The following is a 27065-nucleotide window of genomic DNA, read 5'->3' on the forward strand; positions in this document are numbered from 1 at the left end:
GGCAGGCTGTGACAACCGTGCCCTGGCCCAGCAATCAAGGAGCCTCAATCCTCACCACTAACACCAGGGAGGTCGTCTCCTAGGAGAGGAAAGGATAACTGATACACACAGTAAAGTACAATTTCCCTTAAGTGCACACAGAGATCACAGTCAGTCTGGGGCTGGCTGCTCCCTTGCTCACCAGGTCCCCAATAACACTCCCCACTGGCACAGCTATAGGGTCCAGGTCTCAGCCTAACTGGGCAAGCTAGAACCTCCAGTACCCTCTCTGTCCAAACAGCGCTTCGTGTCCCTGCCCAAGTAGCTGACACAACACACACACACACACACACCCACACTTTGAGATAAGTATTTATACAACTTCACAGACACTCCTAGGAAAGGCTGACACAGATTCTCCAGCTCTGCCCCTTTACCTACACTATACAGTAGTAATTACTGCTACCACCCAGTTAATACTATCAGCTACTAAAAGGCCCTTAAAAAGGGTGTCCAATTATTACTGTGCAATATTAATATCCAATGGTAATGTGTCTATACAGTCTAAGGCTTATTGGAAGGGCTTAGACAGTAAACTCTAATGTACTCTAAAGCATACTTCATCTCTATACAAACCAGCCACAGGTAGAAGGTTTTAAAAATATTTAATAATAAATAATTAAAACACAAGACAACTCTACTACACCACAGAGATATCTAAGAGTTCAAAGATCACACAGAAACTTAAAATAATACAGTAGGACAGGTCTGGTTTCACAGAAAATACCTAATTAATCTTTACTACCTTTAACTATTCCTACAACATATCACAGTGCTAAAAACTTACATGTGAGGATAAGCAGAGTGCTGATAAGTTAGATGTCCAAATCAAAATGTCCTCTAGGTCTCTTGTGAGAAATAGTATTTAAACATTACTAACAAACATGTCTCTAAGGCCTTCCCAAAATTACATCATTTTTGACACTTAGGCTTTCCAAGTATTCATACTGCATCATCTTAACACCTGGTGTGAGTTCTCAGGCCACAAACTGCATTATTTAGCAATCTAACACCTCCTCAGAAACTTACAACGATACAAGACATTTCACATGTATATACTAACAGAAACTAAAGCAATAAAAACACCTTCCACATCTAAATTCTCATCATAAACTTTAGCCTTAAAACAATGGGCATGAAATCTTCATCCAGCCGCCCACGGGCTGAATTCTAACATGAAAGGATACAACATGCTTCACTGGGCCAGTAGAGTGCAATGTTGTCACATATTTTGCAGTTCCACATTTCACAGTGTTTTCTTACATTTAAAAACACAAGTCTGTATTTTACATTTATTTATACAGTTGATAGAATTATATATTAAATTCTATTTGACTAGGCTGGCAGCCTTAGCCCATCTCTCCCCATTCATCACATCTCTACCTCCCCGGGGATCTCAAGCAAGTTTTTCAACTGCCCCTTGAGAAACGTCGCTTGAGAGTGTCAGGTCTATCTGAGTGTACCTCACCCCATTCCCTGTCTTGAGAGCCCATCTGCATTGGTATTGCTACTCCCACTGCGGTGCTGCACTGACATATCATATACTTGCAACCCCAGACTCCATCTTAGCAACTTGGCATTTTGCTGACTGGCTCTGTTTAACCATGTTAGAGGGTTGTTATCTGTCATCACAGTGAATTTTCTTCCATACAGATAAGGCTGAAGTTTTTGTAGTGCCCATACTATGGCTAGACATTCCTTTTCTACCGCTGCATAGCATTCCTCCCTGGGTCAGAGCCTACGACTGAGATGAACCACTGGGTGCTCTTCTTCCTCTGAAGAAATCTGGCTAAGTACAGACCCCACCCTATAGTCTGAAGCATTCACCTGCACAACAAATGTTTTGCTGTAGTCTGGACTGGCTAACACAGGGGGTTCTCCCAAAGCTTCTTTAAGCTTCTGAAATGCCTGCTCACATGCTGGGGTCCACACTACCTTATCTGGCCTGTTCTTCCTTATTAAGTCTGTGAGGGGAGCAGCTACGGTACTATAATTGGGAACAAACTTTCTGTAGTACCATGCTGTCCCTAAGAATGCCCTCACCTGCTTTTTGATAACAGGTGCAGGCCATGCCTGAATAGCCTCCACTTTGGCAGGTTCTGCCTTATCTTACCACTCCCCACTCTATGTCCTAGGTAGGAGACCTCTGCCATACCCACCTGACATTTGCTCGGCTTAATGGTTAACCCTGCCCTCTGTAGTCTGCCCAGCACCTCCCTGACATGCTGAAGGTGCTCTTGCCAGGAATGGCTGTAGATAGCAATATCATCCATGTAAGCAAGGACAAACCCTCCTGCTCCTGCTAAGATATGATCTACCAGCCTCTGGAAAGTCGCTGGGGGCATTCTTCATCCCAAAGGGCATCTTTGTGAACTCATACAAGCCAAAAGGAGTCACAAAGGCTGACTTCTCTCTAGCACTGGGAGTCAAGGCACCTGCCAGTAACCCTTGGTAAGATCAATGGTTGTAAGATACTAAGCCCCACCCAGCTGCTCTAGGGCCTCGTCTGTCCTAGGCATGGGCTAAGCATCTGACTCTGTGTGACTATTTAATTTCCTGTAATCCACACAGCACCTGGTGCTGCCATCCTTCTTTGGCACCACCACTGGTGAGGCCCAGGGACTGCTGGACTCTTGAATCACCCCTAGTTCCAACATCTCCTGTACCTCTTCCCTCAGAGTCTGTTTGACTCTCTCAGGCACCCTATAAGGGGCCTGCCTGATAGGCCTTTGGGGTCCTGTATCCACCTGGTGTTGCACCAGATGGGTGCTCCCTGGTTTCCCAGTGAACATGCCTCCAAACTCCTGCAATACTGCTCGGATCTCTCGAACCTGGGTAGGAGATAGCTGCTGGGACATTGCTACCCCTTCCACCAAGGTGTCAGCCCGAGCCTGACTGAGGAGATCAGTCACAAGATCTCTCTCAGACTCCTCCTGCAATTCACTTCAAATGCTCAGCAGAAGGGCCTCCCTATCACGGTAAGGTTTCACCATGTTAACATGGTACAATTTGTGCCCCTGCCGTCTGCCTAGCACTTCCACCATGTAGTTAACAGCACTTACCTTTCTTACCACCTTGTAGGGTCCCTGCCAAGCTGTCTGCAACTTATTGTGTCTGACAGGAATGAGAACCATCACCTGCTGCCCTACAGCATACTCTCTAGCTCGAGCATTCCTGTCATACCACACCTTTTTCTGTTGTTGGGCTTCTGCCAGGTTCTCCTGTGCCAGGCCCATGAGTTCCCTGAGCCTTGTCCTGAGGTTCAGGACATATGCCACAACAGACTCCATGTGAGACTCACACACCTTCCCACTCATCTCAAATTAAATCTAGAGATCCTCTCACCCTATGCCCATACAGCAACTCAAAGGGTGAAAAACCTGTGGATTCCTGGGGAACCTCTCTGTAAGAAAACAACAGATGGGGCAAATATTTGTCCCAATCCCTCTTAAACTGATCTGCAATTGTCCGTAGCATGGACTTGATTGTAGAGTTTAACCTCTCAACAAGACCATTAGTCTGGGGATGATAGGGGGTGGTCTTCATGAGCTTCACCCCACAGGACCTCCACAGACAAGCCAGCAGGTCTAACATAAAATTGGCACCTCCATCAGACAGTATTTCCTTTGGGAAACCTACCCTGATGAAAATCTCTAGCAAAGCATTTGCCACCTTCTCGGCCTCAATGGAGGACAAAGCCACTGCCTCAGGGTATCGTGTAGCATAATCTACAATCACTAGGATAAACTTTTTCCCTCTGGAACTTGGGGTACTCAGAGGACCCACAAAATCTGTAGCTACCCTCTGAAATGGCTCCTCAATCACAGGCAAAGGCATCAAAGGAGCTCTCACCTTGTCTCCTGCCTTGCCTAGCTTTTGGTACTGCTCACAGGTCCTGCAGTACCCTGTTACATCTCTGGAAATTCCAGGCCAATAGAAATTTTGCATAATACACCTCTTTGTATGTTTTATGCCCATATGACCTGCAAAGGGAATATCATGGGCTATGGCTAGAAGCACCAGACAGTAAGCTCTAGGCGCTACCAACTGCTGTACTCTCTCACCTTCTAGCCCTCTCTCAGAGGTCCACTCTCTGTACAGTAACCCTTTGTTCCAGTATACAGATTCCCCCTTCCCTTGAGAACCAGGTGCCTTCCCAACTAGTTGCTTCAGGCCTTGCAATGTAGGGTCTGAGAGCTGAGCTTGTCTCAAGTCTCTCCTTGTAACCCTTCCCAGCTCCCCTTCCACTGGAAGTCTGGCATCCTCTGACAGTGGTGCCTCACTGTCAGCCTGGGTACTACTACTCACCTCTACCTTTGCAGTTACCCTGTCCAAGGGAACATCAGCACCCACAAGCCGCTGTGGCTCACATTCAGTTTCACTGCTACAGCGTAGCTCACTCCCTGAAGTAACCACCTCAGCAGTCCTGGCTGCAAGTATGCAGTCTGTCTGGGTCTCCCCCAGGCTACCAGACTCACTTGTCTCCCAGCCTCACTGCATGTAACTGCATAAGTACATAGTACTGCCTCATCCAAATCCTTCCCTCTCAGGACATCTGCAGGATGGTAGTTCCATACCCCTGTTATCTCAAGACAACCCACTATTAGCATTTTGTCTTTTCCACTTACTGGCTCTATCACCTTTAGTTCCCCACCTTGCCTCAGTGGACAGCTGTATGCCACATGGCCCCACCGGTTGCATTCAAAACATTTAACCCTAGCTCCTGGACATATACCTGGACTAGTGGCTTCCCCTGCTACTGGCAGATTCTGTTGGGGAAGTGTATGCTGCCCACCATGGGTTCCTTTAGTCCCATGAGCAGTACTGAGGGTCCCTTTCCTGTGCAGGACTGCACTGCTTGCTAGGTATAGGTCTCCCTTCTTCCCCAACTTCTCTGATGTAGCACACTGTCTATCAGCTAACCAGATCCTCATGTCCTCAGGCAAAGTGCTAAGGGCTTGTTCCCTTACCAAAAGGTCTGCCAGCCCTTCAAAAGTGGTGACCTGACATCCACTCACCCAGCTATGAAAATAAGTGCTCAGTTCAACAACATATTCACATACATTTTCATCCGCCTTGCATCTATGCTCACAAAACTTTTTCTTATACATTTCAGGTGTTAGCTCAAAATATTCTAACAAATGTCAGTATAATCAAAACAGTCACAGTCAATGTCATGCATTTTTGCTAAAGAAGTTACAGCTTTACCATGGAGTAAGGGGGTCAGGAACCGTACCCAGAGCCTTTGGTCAACTTCATACTGTTTACATACCCGCTCAAAAATATGAATGAAGCTATCAAAATTACCCCCCTCTTTAAACTGTTGAAGAAATTTACTGACCTTTTGTGCTTCTGGGGTCCAGTTACTCCCTTCCCCATTACCTCCAGGACTCTGGCAAAGAGTCAGCATTTCCCTCTCATGCTTTCTCTGACGTTCATTTTCTTCAGCTTCTAGGCTCCTTATTCTCTCAGCTGCTTCTAGTTCCATACGCCTGGTCTTCAACTCAAATCTCTTCAGCTCCAGCTGGATTTTTAAGTCCACTGCAGAAAAGTTGAGCTGTCCATTCTCTGAGGATATTGTATCTCCACTGTCAGTCTGATTATCCTCCAGGCTGCTGTTTTCTGATGGAGCTGTAACCAAGGCTGCAATCAGGTCTGCCTTAGTCAGGTTTCCATGCACCAGCCCCCTAGCCTGGCACATCTCTGCCAGCTGGCTCCTTGTCAGCTTTCCATACTCTTCTGCTGACATGCTGCCTGCTCACCCTGTCTAACACTAAGCTATCAAAATAAATAAACAATTGTGATCTGAACTCTTGGTATACACTGCGCAGCTGTTTTACAGTAAAAAACACTTTTAGAGATCACTGTACATAAGCTACAGGAATTCACTCTACCCCACACCACTACAAGCCAATTAGTATGTGAAGTAGATCCCACCACTGCCAAACACTTGTGACGACCGTGCCCTGATCCAGCAATCAAGAAGCCTCAATCCTCCCCACTAACACCAGGGAGGTCGTCTCCTAGAGGAGAAAGGATACAACAAGCTTCACTGGCCAGTAGAGTGCAATGTTGTCACATATTTTGCAGTTCCACATTTCACAGTGTTTTTTTACATTTCACAGTGTTTTCTTACATTTAAAAACACAAGCCTGTATTTTACAATTATTTATACAGTTGATAGAATTATATATTAAATTCTATTTGACTAGGCTGGCAGCCTTAGCCCATCTCTCCCCAGTCGTCACACAGGCACACAGACAATAGTGGGCACATACACGTTTTGTGGAGTACAGTAAAACCTTAACATAATTTATGCTTTTGGTAGTGGGTGAAAAATGACAGAAGTAAGCAGTAGAATTCCTATTTAACACCTATCTTTGTTGCCACAACAGAAGCAAGGATGCATGGTGCTATCCTAAAAAAAAGAATATTTTTGAAAATATGTACTGAGGGAAGAAGACATTGGAAAGGTGCAGAGAGTACTGTACACATTACCAAGGGTCATATAACTAGCCAAGAACTGTTAGGGAGAAATGATCACTAATGATTAGAGACGCTGATGCTAGGTTGTTGCACATGAATTCATGGAATCTACAGTGGTATTGCAGAAGAAAGGGGTTTCCTAGGGTGGCGTCATAAGTTGTTAGTTATGCATTACACGTGTTCAGTTAGCCCAAAAACACAGGATTGGGTTTCAAGTCTTCTAACATTTTCCGGATAAGGTGTGTGTCTGTCTATGTATTCATTGTCTGGAAGAAGAATTTTGCACCAAGTGTGTATGCCTGGTGCTTTACATTGTGCTGTAAGGTGTACCCAGAAGACAGAGAGATACTGTTCTGTGGACTGATGCAGACATAAGGGGAGTCAGGATGACTGCACTTTAGTATTTTTCTCAGTTGTCCACTGAAAATGGGTTGCTTACTGTCAATGCAATGCAAATAGTTACTAACCTTTTCTGTTTTACAATTATTTTGTATTGTATTTTGTATTGTGATTGTTATTTAATATTTGTATATTGTTACTTTATCTTTACTTATGTTCTCTGGGGCTTTCCCCCTCGGGTCTCCACTGAAAATGGGTTTGTTTGCAAACTCAGTTGGACTAACCCAGTTAACAAATGTAAAATAAATAAATAAAATTGCCACAATATGGTGTGAACAACAGTCATTGTCACCCAAAATGCCTGCCATCCGTTTGGTGACTTGCCTTATGTTACATGACTTTCGTAAACAGTTTGGTACACCTGTAATGAGACCGGTATTTTGAAGTCAGATGGTGAAGTGGAATAGTGATTGCACAAATATGGCTGTCCACTTGATTTGAGCTACTTTATGATGACCTGTTTATGCTTAGATGTAACTGGTGACACAAGAACTATTGAAGTATTAACATGTTATTTTTTCTTTGGTTTAAAAACTGGTTTACTAAATGATTCAGCTCTTACCTCATCTGATGCTATTGTTGGGATTCCTGTGAATATGCTAAGCCACTGTCTGTGACTTAGGGTTCCCATGCATATTCATCACACCTTCTTCATCTTCTGTTGCAGAACAGTCAACTGAAGTTATTCACTGAGGAGTCGTGATGTCTGCATAATTAATTCATCTCCTCAGCACACCTGTCAGCTCAGCTTGCCCCTTCCTGTACTGAAAGCCAGACTCTGTTATTCATCAGGCTTCACAAGTTATGCACTTGTAGATGCTAACATAGCTGAAGTGTGTGTGTTAACATAATTGCTCTGGATTCTAATTCTAGAGAATTTCTTATTTTTGTTGCTATGCATTTTGTGGCCATGGGCTCTTGTACATTTCCTGGCTTGAACGTACTTTAATTTTTCAGCTCAGCTATTTATAAAGTACAGTTTTGTACCTACCATAAATGTAGATGTTCAAGTGTACACCCTGCTGCAGTCATCACACTTGGGTTATCCTGTCATCAGGCGGTCCCGCAGTCGGCCGGAATTCCAAAGTCTTGGTCCGGCATCAGTTGCAGTCGCTTCTTCCCTGACGTCAGTGCGCCAGGGGTATATATAATGCATCCAACGCCATTTTCTTCAGTTTTTCTTGTCCCAGATGTCAGGTGCCCCCAAAAAGGTGGTCAGTAATTAGTACCAATTTAAGAAATTTTAGCACAAACACAAAATCCCTCCAGCTATAAGCAAATACATCAGGAAGGTATTGTAGAGATTTAGCCAGTTAGATCAGAGGGGATGGAGGAAGGATAACCTGGACTGCAGCAGGGTGTACACTCAAACATCTACATTTATGATAGGTACAAAACTGTACTATGTTCATCGTGTTACCCTGCTGCAGTCATCACACTTGGGTAGAATCCCAAAGCTAAGGATGGGTGGAGGAGTCATAGAGGGTTAGAGGAGGCTAGAAGGCCCTGCAGAACTGCCGTGGCGAAGCCAGCTCTAGTCTTAGAGTAAAGTGATAAGTGATAGTGTTTGGTAAAGGTGTGTACTGAACTCCAAGTTGCAGCTTCCAAAATCTCCTTGGTTGGAACCCCTCTGAGGAAGGCTGTAGATGTAGCTGTTGCCCTGGTAGAGTGGGGCCTAATGGTAGCAGGAACTGGTTTTCCATGATGGGTATAGCAAAAATGAATGCAATGTCCTATCCATTTGGAAATGGTTTGTTTTGATATATCCTTCCCTTGTGAAGCTGTAGCATAGGATACAAAGAGCTGGTCAGATTTTCTGAAAACCTTAGTTTTATCCAAGTAGTAACGAAGTTGCCTGTGAAATGTCCAAGGAATGCAGGAGTCTATCTCCTTTGTTCTGTGGATTTGGGAAGAAGGTGGGTAAGTGGATGGTTTGATTTAAAGCCACACTGGAAACCACCTTAGGCATGAAGGAAGGATTAGTTTGTAGAATGTAGAGAAACTCTGTCTTGATGGAAAATGAGGAAAGGTTCCACTGCCATTAGTGCCTGCAGCTCTGAGACTCTTCTAGCTGAAGTTATTGCTAGCAGCAGGGCAGTCTTCCATGACAGAAACTGCAGATCTGCAGAGAAGGCTGGTTCAAAGGGAGGTAGCGCAAGTTTTTCCAGAACAAAACTGAGGTCCCATGTTGGTGTAGGTGCTCTCCTAGAGGGCCTAACGTTTTTTGCCCCTCTGAGGAACTGCCTTAGAAGTGGATGTGAAAATAAGGGTGGATCCATGTTGTAGTGGGCTGAAATAGCTGATGCATGGATTTTAATGGAAGAAAAAGAAAGTCCTTTGTGCAACATCTCAGTTAAATACTGTAGAATCTGAGGCATGTGAGGCTGAAGTGTGTTTTGGCCTTTAGCTTGGTTCCAGGCACAAAACCTTTTCCATTTGTCCGAGTAGGCCTTCCTGGTGCTGGGCCTCCTAGCTTCCAGAATAACATCCATAACTGCTTGGGAAAGAGGAGCTGGCTGAATGCTTAGGTGATTTGCCATGCAGCCAGGTTTAAGGTTTTGAGCTGGCTGTGTAGAATCTGATTGTTTTGCTGTGTGAGCAAATGGGCAATTTGTGGTAAAATCCAAGGTGGGCCCTGGGCCATATTCCTTAATAGCAGGTACCAGTGCTGGCGTGGCCAGTCTGGGGCTATGAGTATCAGTCGTGGTCTCTCCTTTCTGACTTTCAGAAGCACCTTTGTGAGGAGAGGCAATGGAGGGAAGGCATATACTGTCAGGTTTTTCCAACTGAATGAGAGTGCGTCCACTTTCCAAGCTTGATGGTGAAGTGTCCTTGTACAAAATTTTGTTAGCTGATAGTTTTGGGGGCTGGCAAACAGGTCTATGTCTGGAAGGCCCCATTTTTGAGTTATCATTGCAAATACTTGTGGATCCAGTTTCCACTCGTGAGGATCCATGATGTTTCTGCTGAGGTCGTCTGCCAATGTGTTCTTTTTTCCTGGCAGGAATTGAGCTTGTAACTGAACTTGGTAAGCCAGTGCTGTGTTCCACAAGGTCATTGCTTGCCTGCATAGAGGGAGTGTGTACCCCCTTGTTTGTTTATGTACCACATTACTGTGGTGTTGTCCGTCCTTATTGTAAGTTGTCCTGGATGTAATAGGTTCTTGAAGGCTGTCAGAGTATTCTGTACAGCTAGCATCTCTTTTTGATTGATGTGCAGATTCCTTTGATCTGCAGTCCATACGCCTTGAACGCACTGTCCTGCCATGTGTGCCCCCCAGGCGTAGTCCGATGCATCTGTTGTCATAGTTTGCCTGACTGGGGGCAAGGTGAAAGGCTGACCCTTGTTGAGGTGACATGCCTGTGACCACCATAGAAACTCCTGTTGTAGGCAGGGAATGAGAGATATCATTGTGTCCAAGCTGTGGCTGTGTTGAGACCATACGCTTTTTAGGTACCACTGTAATTTCCTCATATGCAGCTTTGCAAATGGTATTAGTAGTATGCAAGATGCCATGAAGCCCAAAGCCTGCAGAATTTTTCTTGCAGGGAGTTGGGTCTTTGTTGCCATTGTTTTGAAATATTGAGTCAGTTGTAGTTGTTTGTCTGGCGTCAGATAAGCCTTCTGGGCCATTGTATTCAAGCTGGCACCCAGGAATGTCATATTTTGTGAGGGTACTAGTTTTGATTTCTTTTCGTTTACTGTGTACCCCAGGCAACTTAGAAGATGTTTTACAAAAGCCAGATGCTGTAAGAGGATGTCCTTGCTTTCTGCTTGGATGAGGCAGTCGTCCAGGTATGGGTATATTTGAATTCCTCTTTGTCTGCAGTATGCAATTACTGGTGCCAGGCATTTTGTGAAGAGCCTGGGCGCAGTAGATAAGCCAAAGGGCAGTGCAGAGAATTGGTAATGAGTTGAACCTGCAATGAAACGGAGGTATCTTCTGCAACTTTGTCTGATAGAGACATGCAGGTATGCCTCCTTGAGGTCCAACGTTACTAGCCATGCTTTCTTGCCCAACATGGGAAGAAGCTGCTGTAGTGTTAGCATCTTGAATTTGGGTACTTGTAAGAAGGTGTTTAGGATTGAAAGGTCCAGAATTGGTCTCCAGGCATTGTCCTTTCTGGGGACTAGAAAGAGTCTTGAGTAAAATCCTTGGCCTTGCTCTCATGTAGGTACCAGTTGAATGGCTCTCATGTCCATGAGAGCTGTAATTTGTTTTTGTGCCTCTGCCCATTGATTTTATGGCAGGTTTGGCATTCCTCTTTTCATTGGCAAGGAGTGGAAATGGAATCTGTATCCTCGTGAAATTATGTCTAGGACCCATTTGTCCTTTGTGACAATGTGCCAGTTGTCTGAAAAAATGCGAGTTTTCCTCCCAAGGGAGCTGCCAAGAGAGTGTTGCTTGGCCAGATGAGGTGCAAGTCACTGAGTTTGCCTTCTGCTAGTTTGGGACCTGTCTTCTCCTCCCTTCTGTGATGCAGTGCCCTGTTGTCGAGGTTTGTATTGGAATTGTGGTTGTCCTCTGCCTCTTGGACGTCTGTATTTACCCCTCTGTGGTCTGTCAGTAGCTGGAAGAGACCAATTTTTTGTTGATCAATTTCTGCTGAAGCGAGGGGGCTGTACCTGTAGAAAATCTTTTGACTGTCTGCATAGATTTTGCCTTATCCTCCATTTTCTTTAAGACTTCTTCTGCTTTAACTCCAAATAGAACATCCTGCTGTAAGGGAGCATCTAGAAGCTTTGCTTTAACATGATCAGGCAGAGTTTGTTCCTTTAACCAAGCATGCCTATGTATAACAGACCCAGTGACAGCTGCTCTGATTTTGCCTTATCCTCCATTTTCTTTAAGACTTCTTCTGCTTTAACTCCAAATAGAACATCCTGCTGTAAGGGAGCATCTAGAAGCTTTGCTTTAACATGATCAGGCATAGTTTGTTCCTTTAACCAAGCATGCCTATGTATAACAGACCCAGTGACAGCTGCTCTGCAGGAAGCCTCCAAAGAATCAAACCCATTCAGACTGTTGAGGGAGTGTGCTCATTTTTTGTTTTAACTGAGACATTAGAAATTGCTGATATTTTAGCATGTGAAATTGGCAATTTAGTGCTCTCATAGCTAGAGTGGCTGAGGTGTAAACCTTTTTCCCCCACCTGTCTAGTGCTCTGGAGTCCCTTTCAGAGGGTACAGGATTTTTTGCCATAGAAGCCTTAGCCCCTCTGGGACCCTGGATCAGCAACAGGGCTTTTATAAAGGAATTTGTGGGAATCAGGCACTCTATAGTATCTGTCTGGTTTGGCGGGAGCAGGAGGCAGAGAATCTGGGTTCAAACTAGATTCTACGTAAACATCATCCACAATGTCTAAAACTGGGGGGATGGCAAGTGGTCTCCGCTGGGGGAGTAAAAGAAACTCTCTGAGCCTTTTCTTTGAGTCAGAGTAGTCCTGACCTTCCCAGTGAAACAATTCCTCATAGCGTGTAAAGTTTCCCCAGAGGACTAGTCTTCAGGAGGAGAAGCTGAGGGAATAGAATCCTCAGCATCAGAATCTTCATAAGGGGAGAAGGAGTAATATTGGTCCTCAGAGGAGCCTGAGGAAATACACTTGATCAGAGGAGACATAATCTTCCTCTTGTCTAGGCCTTTTGTCGGGTGGGGGTTGGGAACCCCTGATTAAAGAGATCAAATCTTCAGCCATTTTAAGCATCTGTTTCTTAGGCATGGGGCCTTGAACTGGAGACTGAAGTGCAGTCTTTTTAGGTTTAATAGGAGTCTTAAGCTTAGGATACGTTTTTATGGTGAGCGTCGTCGGTTTGAAGACGCCTTCAGAAACCAAAGGTGTTTCTGCAGCACCGACATCTCTTTCTGCAGTGTCATCGGTAGGGGCTAAACAAAATGGCTGCGTCGGCCTAGCACTCTCCGCCAAAGGCACCGAAGCGGTCTCGGGTTCCAAATCTGCGGTAGTCAGGGGCTGCATCAGAGCCTCACTGAAGACCGGTGAACCGGAGACCGGTCCAGCCGAGGCCTCGGAGTCTGGCTTAGGTCTAGGCTGCCTGTCCTTATCCTTGCGTTTTTTGTGCACGCCGGTAGTCGGTTGCTCCGACGGCATTGTGTAGTTAAATATTCTATCGAAGTAGTGTCGTGCGAAATCAAAGCGTCTTTTTATAGTACGCTTATTAAACCTAGCACAAAAACGACAACCAGTGACGTCGTGGTCTGGGCTAGGCAAGGTATGCAGTAAGAATGAAAATCCTTATGAGGTATTTGCTTCCCACAAGAAATACAATTGTTAACTTTTTCTGACATCGGTCTGAGGCAAGAAAAGTTTCCCCAATGGGGTACTTAGCTTTATTGAAGACTTCGGATCTGAAATTCGACTTCGAAAATCTCAGGAGTTAGCCGACTGGCACTTGCGAACTGCTTCTGCTTCGGGCACTGCGCGGCAAGAAAGACTGAAGAAAATGGCGTCGATTGCATTATATATACCCCTGGCGCACTGACGTCAGGGAAGAAGCGACTGCAACCGACGCCGGACCAAGACTTTGGAATTCCGGCCGACTGCGGGACCGCCTGACGACAGGATAACCCAAGTGTGATGACTGCAGCAGGGTAACACGATGAACATCCCAAATTTTGCCCTTTGCATCCTTTTTTTTCTATTTTAAAAGACTTAGACTATCCCTGTGAGACATATTGAGTTGGAGTTTGTGTATAATCCTACAAACGGTTCTTTGCAGCTCATTTGTTTTGTTGATGTTCCTGTGGAAAAGGGGCCTCTCATGCTTGATCCCTGCAAAATGACTGTTGTACAAAACATACTGTTAGAGGAGGTCTGGTTTATCTAGCTTCTTGTGGAAATGTTACATTCTGTATATTGATGAATAGAACAGGATGTTGTGGCAACCTGGAAAAGAAAATAAATTTGAGAGTGAGCAAGAACTGTATGCACACTGTTTGCAACAGCAAGAGTAGGCAGTGCATAGCATGAAGTAAAGAATATTTTAAGTTGCTTGAATAACATCATGCCAGCAATGCATATCTGCACACAAAAGTAGTAGCAACTACAAGTAGGACACATCAGTGACATGCCTAAGGGATAAAAGTGCAGAATACTGCACATCTCTCCAAGGCAAATATGACTATTCATAATGATCAGAGTACGCTTTGGCAGTCATAGCTAAATCTGTCAGTGGCTGAGTAACAGTTACCTGTATATGTTACAGGCATGTTTAGAGGAATACTTAAGACACCTTTACAGTAAGGATTACTAACAGCATATTTGTACCTTGATTTACTGTGAAAGTGCTATTCAGATGAAAGCAATAAGGAGAGAGGTGAGGGAACAGTTTTAGAGGCACACCAGGCTGATTGAAAACAACTCTGATGTGTATTGTCATTCAAATTAGCTGAACCTAGCAGGGCAGGAAATGTGAAACTCTTGCTGGCTGAGGGTGGGAATATGGGAGTAGTAATTTGAGAAGGAACACAAGCAGATCAAAGTTGAATGCCTAAAAAAGTCTGTTTTCTCAGCAATGAGCTGCTAGTTGCAGAATCTTTTTTTCACAGAATGTGTAACACACCAGCAAGAAACACATTTGTAAGAGGCACTGCAAGACAGTAAATGATACTTTTACTAAGGCCTCTGAAAGTTAGCTGCTGTTCTGAGTTCTTCCATTCTAAGTGAATGGAACTGCCAAATGACAGCCCAGCTATGGGCACTGTAATCTCAGAAACAGTGGACTCTCAGTGTATCACAGGGAAGATTTTTCTTTAGAAGGAAACAAACTCTCCATCAGGATTGTCTGCCCCAGGAGTTCAGTCAGGGGTGCAAACTGAATAAAATTACTAGTGACTACTTCTATCTGGTACATACAGGTTTGTAATATGCCAAACTAAAGGAAAAGTTATACAATATATCATAGGTTCATAGGTAGGTACTAGGCTATCGGCACAAGGGCCTACGTAAGCCTAGCCAACAAGTTTCCCTGGCTTACGCCACCCAAGAAAGTTATTTTCCTGTACCACTGTCGAGCAGAGACACAGAAGTGATCCCCAGGGTGTATTTCCTATTTCCCATCCACTCATCAAGATTTTTCTTGAAGAGTGCTAATGAAGAACTTTGCTTGACACAGATGGGTAGCCTGTTCCAGAGTATGGGAAGTCTCTGGGACAGGAATCTATCCCTCCAGCATGTCCTGTTTATTGTGGTGACAAGGTTTAGGTCCCTACGGCGTGTAGCTCGGAGGGATTGGGATTTCTTTAGGTGTAGCATGTCCAACAGCTCTGGGTTTGACATAGCTTTATATGTTAGGCAGAGATCACCTCGGAGTAGGCGATATGCTACGGAGTAAAGCTGGAGTTTTTTGAGGCGGTCAGTGTAGGGCATTTGTTTGTGCCCAGTAACCCCTCTTTGTGAAGTACTTCTGTGGCCTTTCCAGCTGCTGCAGATGTCTTGTGAGGTACATTCCAAAAAGGGAGTTGTACTCTATAATGGGTCTAATGAGTGTCGAGTAGAGGGGAACAATGACCTATTTTTTTCCTGGATGAGAACACTTTTATGATGAGGTGTGCCACGTAGAAGGACTTCCTGACTACTGTGGCGATGTGAATATCAAAGGAGAGACTACTGTCCACCTGGGTCCCAAGTTCTCTTATCACGCATTCGGTGTTAAGTAGATTGCTGCCTATGTGGTAGTTCATGGGTACAGAGTTTTTACCAAAGGGGATGACACTGCACTTTTTGGCATTGAGCTTGAGGCCATGGCTCTGACACCAGGCATCCGTCTCAGCGAGGCCCTTCTGTAGGATGTCCACATCATTTGGGGACTTGACTTTGGCTCCTAGTTTGCAGTCATCTGCGAACTTTGTTAGCCAGAGGTCTTCTGTGTTAGCCTGTACTTCAGAGAAGTAGATACGAAACAGGATATGTCCCAGGACGGAACCCTGTGGTACTTGTCACTGCTTTGAGTTCAGATTTGGAGTCTGCAACTTTTACAGTGTGGGTTCCGTCAGTGAGCCAGTTGGCAACCCATCTTGTGACTTAGGGATTTATACCTAGTTTAGTGAGTTTAGCTATAATTCCAGAATGGGGGATGGTGTTGAAAGCCTTGGCGAGGTCAAGATAGGCTGTGTGAACCACTTACCCTCATCTACGGCAAACTCTCCATCAGGATGATATCCTTTTAAAAATTTTCCCGTAGTTGTCCTTTAAGATGATATGATGGTGCCTTTGAATGGTGAATGGGAAAAATCATCTTCAAGGAAGATGACGGTAAAGCAACCATCAATTCAAAGGATCTGAATCATGATCTTTATTTATTTTTATTTTATTTTATTTATTTTTAAATAAAATAAAAAAATAAATAAAAATCAATTCATAGGATCTGAATCATGATCTTTAGGTTATCAAAAATGCTAAGAATCTGCCAAAGACCCAAAAGAGGTTTCTTCTTACTCTACACTACAAAGACTAAGGTTTAAGGACTTCTTTCCCTTCTAGCACATTTAGACCTAATGTTTGCACTGTCCTATGATCCTGTGCCCACAGTGTAAGTAATAAATGCAACAGCAATAACAACCAGGAATTTGCCATAATTACTGAGGATAAAAATAAAAAAAAGAATCTAGGTATTACATCAGAATGCAACAGCTGCAAACTTAAACCAAAACAGAAATGAAACACTAAACTGGACAACATGGAAAAATACAGAATAGAGGTACACTGACAGGTCAATGGCAGTTTGCAAGACAATGGCCATCTCTCACTGGACAATTCGACTCATAATAGCTCAGAAAAGTTATCTTAGAATTATTTTCTGCCACCACCTTCACAGGTTTGTAGTCACAAATGGCTGAGCATCTCAACTACATTTGTTACACTCTTTCTCATCTTAAGAAAACATGACAAAAATATTTAACTAAAATGACGTGCTGTGGAAATCATATGAAAAGTGATGTCTGGGGTGGTAACAGCAAAGAAAACTATATGACCTGAATTAAGAGTTGCTAGGAAGAAAAACAATGCAGTGTTAATATGGTGTGAAATACTTTCATACAGGCAAATTAAACGGCAGCCATCTGGAAATGAGAAAGTATAAAAAACATGAAAGAAAATCATTAAAATGAATAAGTAAAACAGTGGTCTGGTTTATTTGTCCAATGCAATGATTTTTTTTTAGCATCAAAGCAGCTCAGTTATGCTAGTGAACACCATTAACTCACTGGTGTCAATAAATTAAACTACAGCGAATACAGTCAAACTCCAGAGGCACAGTACAGCCTTAGCAGCCTGTATAAGCTGGAGTGTATTATGGCACAATACAGATAATGTGGTGGGTATAACCTGAATTAACATGCTGCAGTGGCACACCTCAGTGCTACTTCCTTAGGGTTAATGGTTCACAGGGACAAGAATTACCATTTCACACTCAGCAACGAGAGAAAATGGTGAAGAAGCTGTACACACTGCTATAAACTGTAAATTTAAACTGTACATAAATATATTATCTAAAGACAACCCAGCATGGGTGTTCAATGAAGCATTTTATGTAATTAAAAAATAAATATTTACTTACACAGGTTCTGGGGTTGCAGATGGCTTTTCTGCTTTAGGTTTTCTTCCCAACGGTTTTGGAGTCTTCACATCTGATCCTGCTGATGCTGCTAATACAAAATATATTGTAAGACCACTCAAAATGTACAAGTGCAATACCAAGCCAGCAGCAATATACACCAAATGAGACACAAATGCCATTCTTCGTGAAAATATACCAGAAAAGCGGTTAGGCTATACACTAACACTGTGCAGTCTGTTACAAGACAGACACAGAGACTTAAGCGCAGCAAATATGGATACCACCGTGGGGCTACAAGCAGCTACTCTACTGAAGCAAATGCATCAAATAATGCACACTGAAGCTTCACCTGCACAAATCGTAAATCCCACTATAGCACATCACTATCATTAAAGGGTACCTTAGGTTCACAAGTAAAGTACTAGGCTAGCAGCCCTTGTAGGCCATTTTAAGCTTAGACAATTTTCCTTTTACTGCTTGAATTAACCTCTCCTGTTTGTTATTGGATTAACCTTACCCATCCCATGGTCAATAGTTTTACATTATCTCTAATGAGAATAAATGGGATCATACCACAGGTAATATGAGGTAACCCATGTGCAAGATAAAGCATTCAGGAGCTGCCACTGTAGTCCTGGGGTAAATTTTCTGTTACACATCCATAGACCCAAGTTGTGCTTGAATATGAACAATACTATAATGCAGTGGCTAAATTTACAGCAAATACTCCTTTCAGAACCCACCACTACATAGCACTAAAGACTAAACTGGTTAGAACTACCCCATCAAGTGACATACATACAGCTTCTTACCACCTATAAAAATTATCCAGCATACATCTGCCTGTCCAGCACTAAATAACGCTCCATACAATATGTTCCCACTCAGTCATTATGATCCAATGACCAAAAACTCCTCCCTGTTCACAAACCTATTAAAGCTACTGGGTATAGTCGGGTCTATATTATCGGATCAAAAGTTTCAAACTCCGAGTACCATATGGTCGACACCATATGTTCGAGGTTTGAAAATTTCGAATCCTAAAAAAAAAAACAGGAAACTGTTATGAAGTGTTTTATGTAGGGGGGGGCAAGCCCCCCTTCACCCCCACACTACTTAAATATACCGAGATCGCACTACATTGAAGTAAAGGGAAGAATTCCCTACGGCGATCTCCGCTCACACTTGCGATGTTTGCAATATTTGAACATTTAGTGTCGCCCAAATGGTAATTGCATACTACAATCGACACTGTAATAATATAGACCCGTACAGTCTGTACTCATAAAATGTTGCCAAGGCCCGGAACTCCTTACTTGTATACATCAGGACAATACCCTCCCTCCAGTCCTTTAAAATCGTTCTGAAAGACTTCCTAGCCAAAATTTGGCTCTGTTCTTGCACAACCCCACAATAAACTATATCCATAAATATGAACAAGTACCTATTCATACCTTGTACCTCCTTACCCCTTCTTCATTCACTTACGTACTTCAATCAGTTTCTCTCCCAGCTCTCTATCTAAATATGCCATAACCCTGTTTTTTTCCCTCTCTTACTTCATATTGTAATTCCTGTTTGTATTATACTAACTTTAAACTTACCTTTAATTTTTGTAAACTGACTAAAATTTCTCTATATATTAAATTATTGTCATATAAGCTATATATATTTTTAACTAATGTTTTCAAATCATGTCTAATTTAGTATAATTATTTAAACTGTAGATGTTTTTGTATTATTTTCCAAGATTGTACAATTATTGTACTTAACATGTTTTTTTAATACTTTGGAGCTTTCTTTCCCGGGCTTCCGCTCAAAATAGGCACCTACCCAGTCAGATTTTCCCAGTAATCAAATGTCAATAAATAATAAATAAAATCTGAACAGGAATGAGCTTTCTTTTACATGGATGGGGAGTCTGTTCCAGAGCAACAGTATCCTCTTGTGAGATACACCTGCCACTCCAAACCGTTCAGTTGATGCTGCAGAAGAGGTTTAGATCCCTGGATCAAGAATTTATGATGCCTTTCAACTGCTGAAGTGCACTATGTCCATCACTACTTGTTCGGAAGATACCTAGTATGCCAGACACAGATCAGTTCTTAGCAGTCTGCAGAGCATACGGTTATAGTGACAAGACTGAGTTGGTCCATACAGGACATGCTGTTTATGCCTTGTATCCTTTTAGTAAGGTATCTCTGTGGCCATTCTAGTTGTTGCATTTGTCTGGACAGATACATGCCAAAGGCGGCCTTACATTCAATGACTAGCCTAATATGCGCTGATTAAAGTGTGATAATGTCATCTCTAGACATAATCCCTTTGTTTACAAGCTGTTCAATATAGAAGGGCTTTCTTATGGCAGTAAACATGGGTTGGTTGAAAGTTAAGTCACTGCCCATGTAATTCCCAAATCCCGAACAACAGGATCAGGTCTTACAGGTGTATTATCAATGTGGTAGTTCCTGAGTATATGACATCCCAAAAGATACAATAATGCATTTTTTTTCTTTTTTTGGCCTTTACTTTCAGTCCATGATTTTGGCACCAATTATTTGTTCAGGACAAACCTTCCAGACATTTTGGGGATTCGATGACTGTTCCAAGCTTACAATTATCTGCAATCCTAATCAGCCAGCGCCTTTTGGAATTGGCTATTAGTTCAGAGAAGTAGATGTCAAACAGGAGTGGTCCCTGTACCAAATCCTGGGGGATGACTCTGGTTACTGGTCTCTTTGTAAAGGTATTTTCGCATTATTTGATTTCCTGTATTCAACCTGTGAGCCAGCTGGCAATCCAGTGGGTGATGTAAGGGTTTACTTCCAGTTTATTTAGCTTTTAAATGCCTAAGTGGAGAACTGTATAACCTTTGGCCAGGTCGAGGTATACAATGTGTGCCATTTTACCTTCATCCACTGCTTTGGTAACCTTTTCAAAAAAGTACACCAGGCTGAGTAAGTATGACCTGTTCTTAACAAACCAAACAGGGAGAGATACAGTACTTGAAGGTTCACTGTGTCTTTACTGTTTAAGTTCCATGAGACGTCTTTCCATGACTATGCATATGTGACTGGTCAGACATAAGGGTCTGTAATGGCCTGGGTCTATGGAAGGTCCACCCTTATCCAGAGGGATGACTGTAGTTGTTCTCCATTCACTTGGTACAAAACTTGTACGGAGACAGAGGTTGAACAGTGTTGTTAGGGGTGGCTCAGTCGGGCTTCAAGCCATTTAAGATACATCTAGAGACATTGTCACAACCCACTGATGTGGTATTTATAGATTTCGATAGCTCTTTTATGATTTGGTCTTGTGTGAAAGCTGGAGGTGAGTCAGTTTCAGGTATATCTTGTGGGACAGGAGAAGGAGAAAGAGGGTTAAAATCTGAGCTGAATTTATCAGTCAGCAGTTTCACTACATCTTCAGCCTCAGTGCAAGGAAAATCATTCACAATCCAATCAGCATACTGCTGCTTTGTATTTCTGAAATTATGAACATATCTAAAATGCCTTGTGATCGTCTCTGGCTTGAGTGGCTATTTTATTCTCAAACTTGGCTTTGGTGGATTTTATTAAGCTCCTGATTTGTTTATTTCAATGACCAGTGCTCTGTCATTCTGGGAATTACTCCTCTTACAAATGGTCAGAATTCTCTTCCTTTTATTGTAAAGCTTGTTGGTATTATGGTTCCACAATATGGATTTCTTTCTGGTGTTTGTACTGCGCTTGCTCCTACAGGGTACAGCTGCAACTATGCAGCTGTTCACAAGCTGGTACAGTGTGAAGGTGTACATTTCCGGGCATTCAGTGGAGTTAACTGCATTTGGTGGGGACATGAAGCTTTCCAATGTATCACTTAGGAGTAGTTAATCATACAGAAATTTCTAAAGGTACCTTAGGTGGTAGGAGTCTCTATTTTCAATTTTATTTGGATGGAAAAGTCTTTATGGTCAGAACTAACAACTGAAGAAGATGCACAAGCGATTGTGCAAGATGCCCCATTTTAGTAACAAGATCCAAGGTGTGGTTCCCCCTAGTTGTACTGTGACTAATTGTTCCAGGTTGTTTTATTGACAAAATTCCATGAATTTACATACTTTAAATCGGGAAGCCTACACCACCTCTAATGCTCTAGTTGCATAGTTTATATCACGTAGGAAATGATACTGTGTTTAATGAACAGTGATTCCAGTTCCTGCAAACAGGCACTGTGACATCTTTGGGTGAAGAGGGAGTCCATCAGCTAGCTAATATATGGAACAGGACTTTTTTAATGATTATTTGGACATGAAGAAGCTCTAATGCACCATGCCTTGAGGCAACTCTCTTCTAGATGAAGACTGAGACATTTCCACCTTTTTCACCTCTCCTGTGCATTAGCTGGTCTAAACATGTGAAAGGCGTTATAGTCCTGTACAACTGGAGTACTCTCTACTGTTTTAATCCATGTCTCAACTACTACACAGACATCTACATCTTCCAGGGTGAGGAGGGCTTGCAGGGGGTGGCGTTTCTTATTTAGGCTGCTAGCATTGATCAGTAACACCTTCATATTTTCCTTTGCTGGCTTCATTATGCTGATAGTTTTATCAGGATGACATTGCTTAAAAAAAGGCACTACACCTTCAGCTTATAACATCCAGTACCGGGTACAGAACATTTTAACCCTTAACAATTTAACCCCAGCATTATCAGATTCCGAAACTATATCTGTAAAATGTTAAATGTACGGATCTAAGATTGGTACAGTATAAAAACCAGAACAATGTCTACAGAATAAAACAATGATTAAAAACTTCATATACACTACGTAAACATTAAAATCCACTAGATTCAATACCAGAACTGACTGTAGTACATAACAGTACGAGATTAAATCAGAGAATATGAGCCATAAACAAAGAATGTTTTGCCAGCATTAAGTCTTGAGCTCCTTCTTGTGCTACTGTTAAGAGATGCAAACCATGATGCATTGTTAATGCATGACAAATGTAAAGTAGAATTTCATGAAAGCACACTACAACAATGTAACTAGTGCCACCTGCTAGTCACCATTAAAATAGCAATAATAAAATTAATGTTTGAGCCAAGACAATTTGAAATTAAAAAAAAAAAAAAGTTACAAAATGCTTGTGTATACATACAGTTATGTTGTGCCAATCCCACAAATTTAGAATACCTATGAGGAGCTGCTCACAACTTCTTAATGGGCTAACTAAAAATAATAAATAATATTTTAACTTCCTTTTTTTTTTTCAATAATATTTTTATTGTTTTTCCCATTCATATCACAACATTTCACAAGAGTAAATACAGGTTTTATACAGTTGGTACAAACATCAATAAAACTTACGTCATATTTACACTATTTACAAGAATGCTTTCAACACTTAGTAATATGACAAAAGATAAAACCTTCTTTTTTATTTGTATTACCCTTCCTATCAAGTACTACTACATCTTATTGTGGGTGATATTTGTGTATATTATCAATGCAATCCATATTCAATGATTCATGCACGTATAATGTTGAAAATTTGTTCCCAAAGTTTCAAACTCATATGTTTTTGGCTATGTTTATTTAATATGTATTTGTGAGCTAATATATGTTTTATCGCTAAAGTCCTAAAGCTGTTCCATGAAAGCATAGATGGTGTTAACCAGTTGGTTGCTATATAAAGTTTTATTAATAAGAAAATATTTATGAGAATGGATTTCTGTTTTTTTGATAAATTATTTGGCAAGATATGTAAAATCGTAAATTCCTAATTGAGTGTTGTTGACATTTGGTAACAAATTTTTTGAAGTTGTAATTTCGGTGAGTTCCAAAGTTTGAAAACACATTTACAACTCCAGAACATGTGCAGAAGGTCAGCTGTTTCATCTTTACAAAGTGGACACATTTGGGAGTTTTTGGGGTTAAATTTACGTAATCTAAGACGTGTGTAATAAGCATTATTATATATCATGAGTTGGGTAAATGTTAGTTTTTGAAGTGATGTGGATTTTATAGTTAAATTAATTGCTTGCTCTATTCTATGGTTGTCTATCAATGGTAGTTTATCTCTCCAGTACTTAGAATATATTTTAACTTCCTAATTAAAATTCCAAATTGATTTTACTATACATGTTAAAAAACTTAAATTAATATTTACACATTAAATACATTAAATAAACATTTATATATTAAATGTTAAATAATATACATTAAATTACTATGTAAAAATTATTAGTAAAATATTGATCAGTAAAATGCTTTTATTAAATTTAATTGGGGTCAAATAGTCTGGGGTCAAACTGTTCAATAAATATTCTCATTGTCAATAAATGTGAATTACGAATGTGTATCCAACTAGATTGGGGTGAAATCTTCTGGGGTCAAACTGTCCTTCTTCCTCAAGTACCATGTCTTACCATATAGTAGCAAGCACACCATTTCCCAAGTGAACACATTAGAACTTCTTCAAATACTTAAACTACACCTGCAAAAGCTAATTAACAAAGAAATACAGTTTCATCAAAAGCCACACTAGAAATGCTGGCATCATATATAAATGTGACAATGGTAATGCTGCAATCATGCAATGAACACAAAGTAACAACCCAATGGAACCTACCCTGCATGTCTGAACATGGTTGCTCTAGCTCACTAAGGCCTGGATCCAGGCCAAAGAAAGAAAGGTATACAAGGAGCCAGTGAAGGGCAAGAAGTTACTCAGGAAAATACCAGTCATGTACAGACAGCTGACTAACCTAGTATCCTAAAAACGTACCAGACTGTGCTGTAATGAAGCTTAACAGCCAGTCCAAAACTGAAAATTGTACATTCCTGTCCTTCAAATGACTGCCACCACCATTAAACTGAAGACAATCTGCAGTACAGAAAGGAATCCAAGAACTGCATCTTCCTTAAGAATGTTCCTTCTGAAACATTTACTTGAATCTAGTTAGCTAAACAGACAAGAATGGTTAAGTAACTGTCTGATATCACTAGAAAACGTATGGCTTACTAGCCCAACACAAGATTATAATTTTATTTTACAAATAAATAATATGTGCTGTGTAAGATGAAGCAACTGAAACAACAGATACGCAAGTCACACTTCAGAAGGGCCCTCTGAAGTAACAGCTGAATGTTTTCATAAGCCACCTTGACACAAGACTGCCCCTGTGTATTTCCTGCTCTGGGAGCCACCCTCTTGCTCATGTCATGGTGTCAGCACCAGGCTGGGAAAGAATGTATGGGTCACTCTTCCCAGTTCTGTCACCACAACGCTTAAATGAACTATACCTGGAGAAAAACAAAATCAAGAAACATTCATACAATATCAAAATACTTACAGGATTTCTCTTACATGACTCAAAAGAAACAGTTGTTAAAAAAACAGAGGATCAAGCAGAAGGTCCCTGTCAAAGGTCAACGGATATATTGAGAATACACATACCCAGTGCATCTTGCATTACTGTACCTTCTTTAACAGCTGGAAAACATCCAAACATATGCAAATCCCCCACCTACCCCCCATGAAGCCTGAAGCAGGAGGCCCAAAAATGGACAAGTTCTGAAGTAAAAAAAAAAAAAAAAAATGCCACAACCAACTCCCTGACCTATGACTCAAACAATAAAACTTGCTGAAGTTATATATACACATGACCAAATATCCATGTGTACACTGAATACATTCTTGAAGAAGGAAATGGAAACATCATAATCCTTGATGGAGGAGTGTCCCTCAATCAATGTGTCTAATAAAGAGAAAATTAGTGCAATGGCAAAATTATTATGCGGTTAGCAATTAATTAGGTAAACGCTGCTTGAGACAAGAAACCCAACAACTGGTCTGTTCTTCAGCTCATGCATAACTTTTAGGTAAAACCTGAGCATGTGAAACATATCAAGAGTGCAGAGTGCCATCCTTGCTTGAATTCTAGCTAGAAGATAAAATCAGGGATGTGAATGGGCAACTAAGGGACAATAGCAACACCACTCTGATACAAAAAAGGGTTAGTTCTAAGAAGATTCCTATCTTTGAGGAAAAAAACAAATAATGTTCCCTAAATATTAGGAACTGAAGCTTCAGGATCTAAAAATGGGAAGAAATTGTCATCCAAGAAACATTTTTCAAAAGATGACCCTCACAGGGGGAAGAGGCAAGTCTGAAAGTCAGCTGTGAAGTTTCAAGTTCTAAACAGAAGGGTTCTGCAAAGAAAGACAAAGATGAACCTTTTTCTCTCTTTTTATGAACGCTGAGAATTTTCTGTCTGTTCGCAGTTCTGTCACATGATCATGATCTGTTAAGATGGCACACACATGTAAAGTGACTGGCATACACATGTACTTTGACTATGGAATAATACAGACCAAGATCAAACAGATGCCTAAAGTAAACATAACATAACATACAGTCCCAGACTTCTCAGGGAGTGGATATTTCTCAAAATAAAGCAGCTCCTCCACGTACCAGTAAAAGACTGCCTATTGAAAGGCTCTCTAGTAGGCTCCTAGCATCTTTCAAACTCCTAATGAAGTACCAAGTACACTCATGCATGGGATCTATACAAGTAACCATTTCCATAGCTGGACCTTGCTGCCACTTAAATGTAGCGGGATTTCTTTGCTTTGACTGGTCCAGACTCCTGTACTGCCATGGACACAAGAACATCAAACCATAACTTTCTCAACTACCATGGGTTTCAACAAGGACTTATTTTTCAAATTTGATGAGCAGCCAAGGAATCAAACAGATTGGTAGAAAGCAACAAGAGATGCAACCTTATCAGAACCAAAAAAGCCAATCCAAACAAACATCCTTTTGCCCTGATGCAGCAAGCAAATCAAAGGAGGTGACTGTGGTCACATCCCCAGGGATGTGAACTGTGCTGAGAATAATAAAGCAGCAGACAGCCCACTGCTAGATCCACATCACCACCATGCACATGAGTATAAGCATGTCCCACCATGTTTTTTTGTCTCTACACTACATCACAGCCTACTTTTTTCAGGGAAGAGGTCATTGCTACAATGACCTATAAATTAAACACTGTTCAGTCAAAACTGAATGACCAAATGATGCCTCATCAAAACCTTTTGCTTCACTTGCTACATTTTTTATCAATGCCTGGTGACCTTAGACTTGTATATGATAAGTATGGGGCATTCTGGAGGCACTATCTGCTGTATTGGGAGGTGGGGGTTGAAGGACATTATTAACCCCATATAATTACTCAATAGAAACTTATTAGAATTTACATTTGGTCATCAGACTGATCCACTGGCTGCTGGTAAGATGACTAATTATCTTATCAGGAGAGAGATGTCTTTTAATTCCCATTCCAGGATCTAAAATGTGAGGATCATCACTCAGTTCCAACAGGTTTAGGTACAATCCCAGCTTCAAAGGGTCCTAATATGTACATAGACTCATAGATTAGTACTAGGCTAACTGCCCTTGCGAGACATTTTAAGCCTAGCCAATTATCCCTTGTGAGAATGAAACCCTGCACCTTGTGTTTGTAAGGCAAACACCTTAACCATTAGGCCACCCTCCCAACCCTTCGGTTTCATAC

General features: G+C 41.7%; 1 protein-coding gene across 6 annotated transcripts in view; it reads right to left on the bottom strand.

Annotated features, from left to right (window-relative positions):
• The window catches only part of PSIP1 (PC4 and SFRS1 interacting protein 1), an 801135-nt gene that overhangs the window by 365427 nt on the left and 408643 nt on the right, over nt 1-27065 (bottom strand). For 5 of the 6 annotated variants that reach the window (XM_044061285.1, XM_044061284.1, XM_044061281.1 and 2 more), the window contains one exon: nt 17497-17584. In XM_044061285.1, coding sequence (XP_043917220.1) covers nt 17497-17584 — 88 coding nt within the window. The remainder of the gene's footprint in view (nt 1-17496; nt 17585-27065) is intronic. The other variant, XM_044061282.1, reaches the window with a different exon arrangement.

This window comes from Protopterus annectens, chromosome 2.part0, assembly GCF_019279795.1.
Source record: "Protopterus annectens isolate FY-2018-M chromosome 2.part0, PAN1.0, whole genome shotgun sequence".
NCBI lineage: Eukaryota > Metazoa > Chordata > Ceratodontiformes > Protopteridae > Protopterus > Protopterus annectens.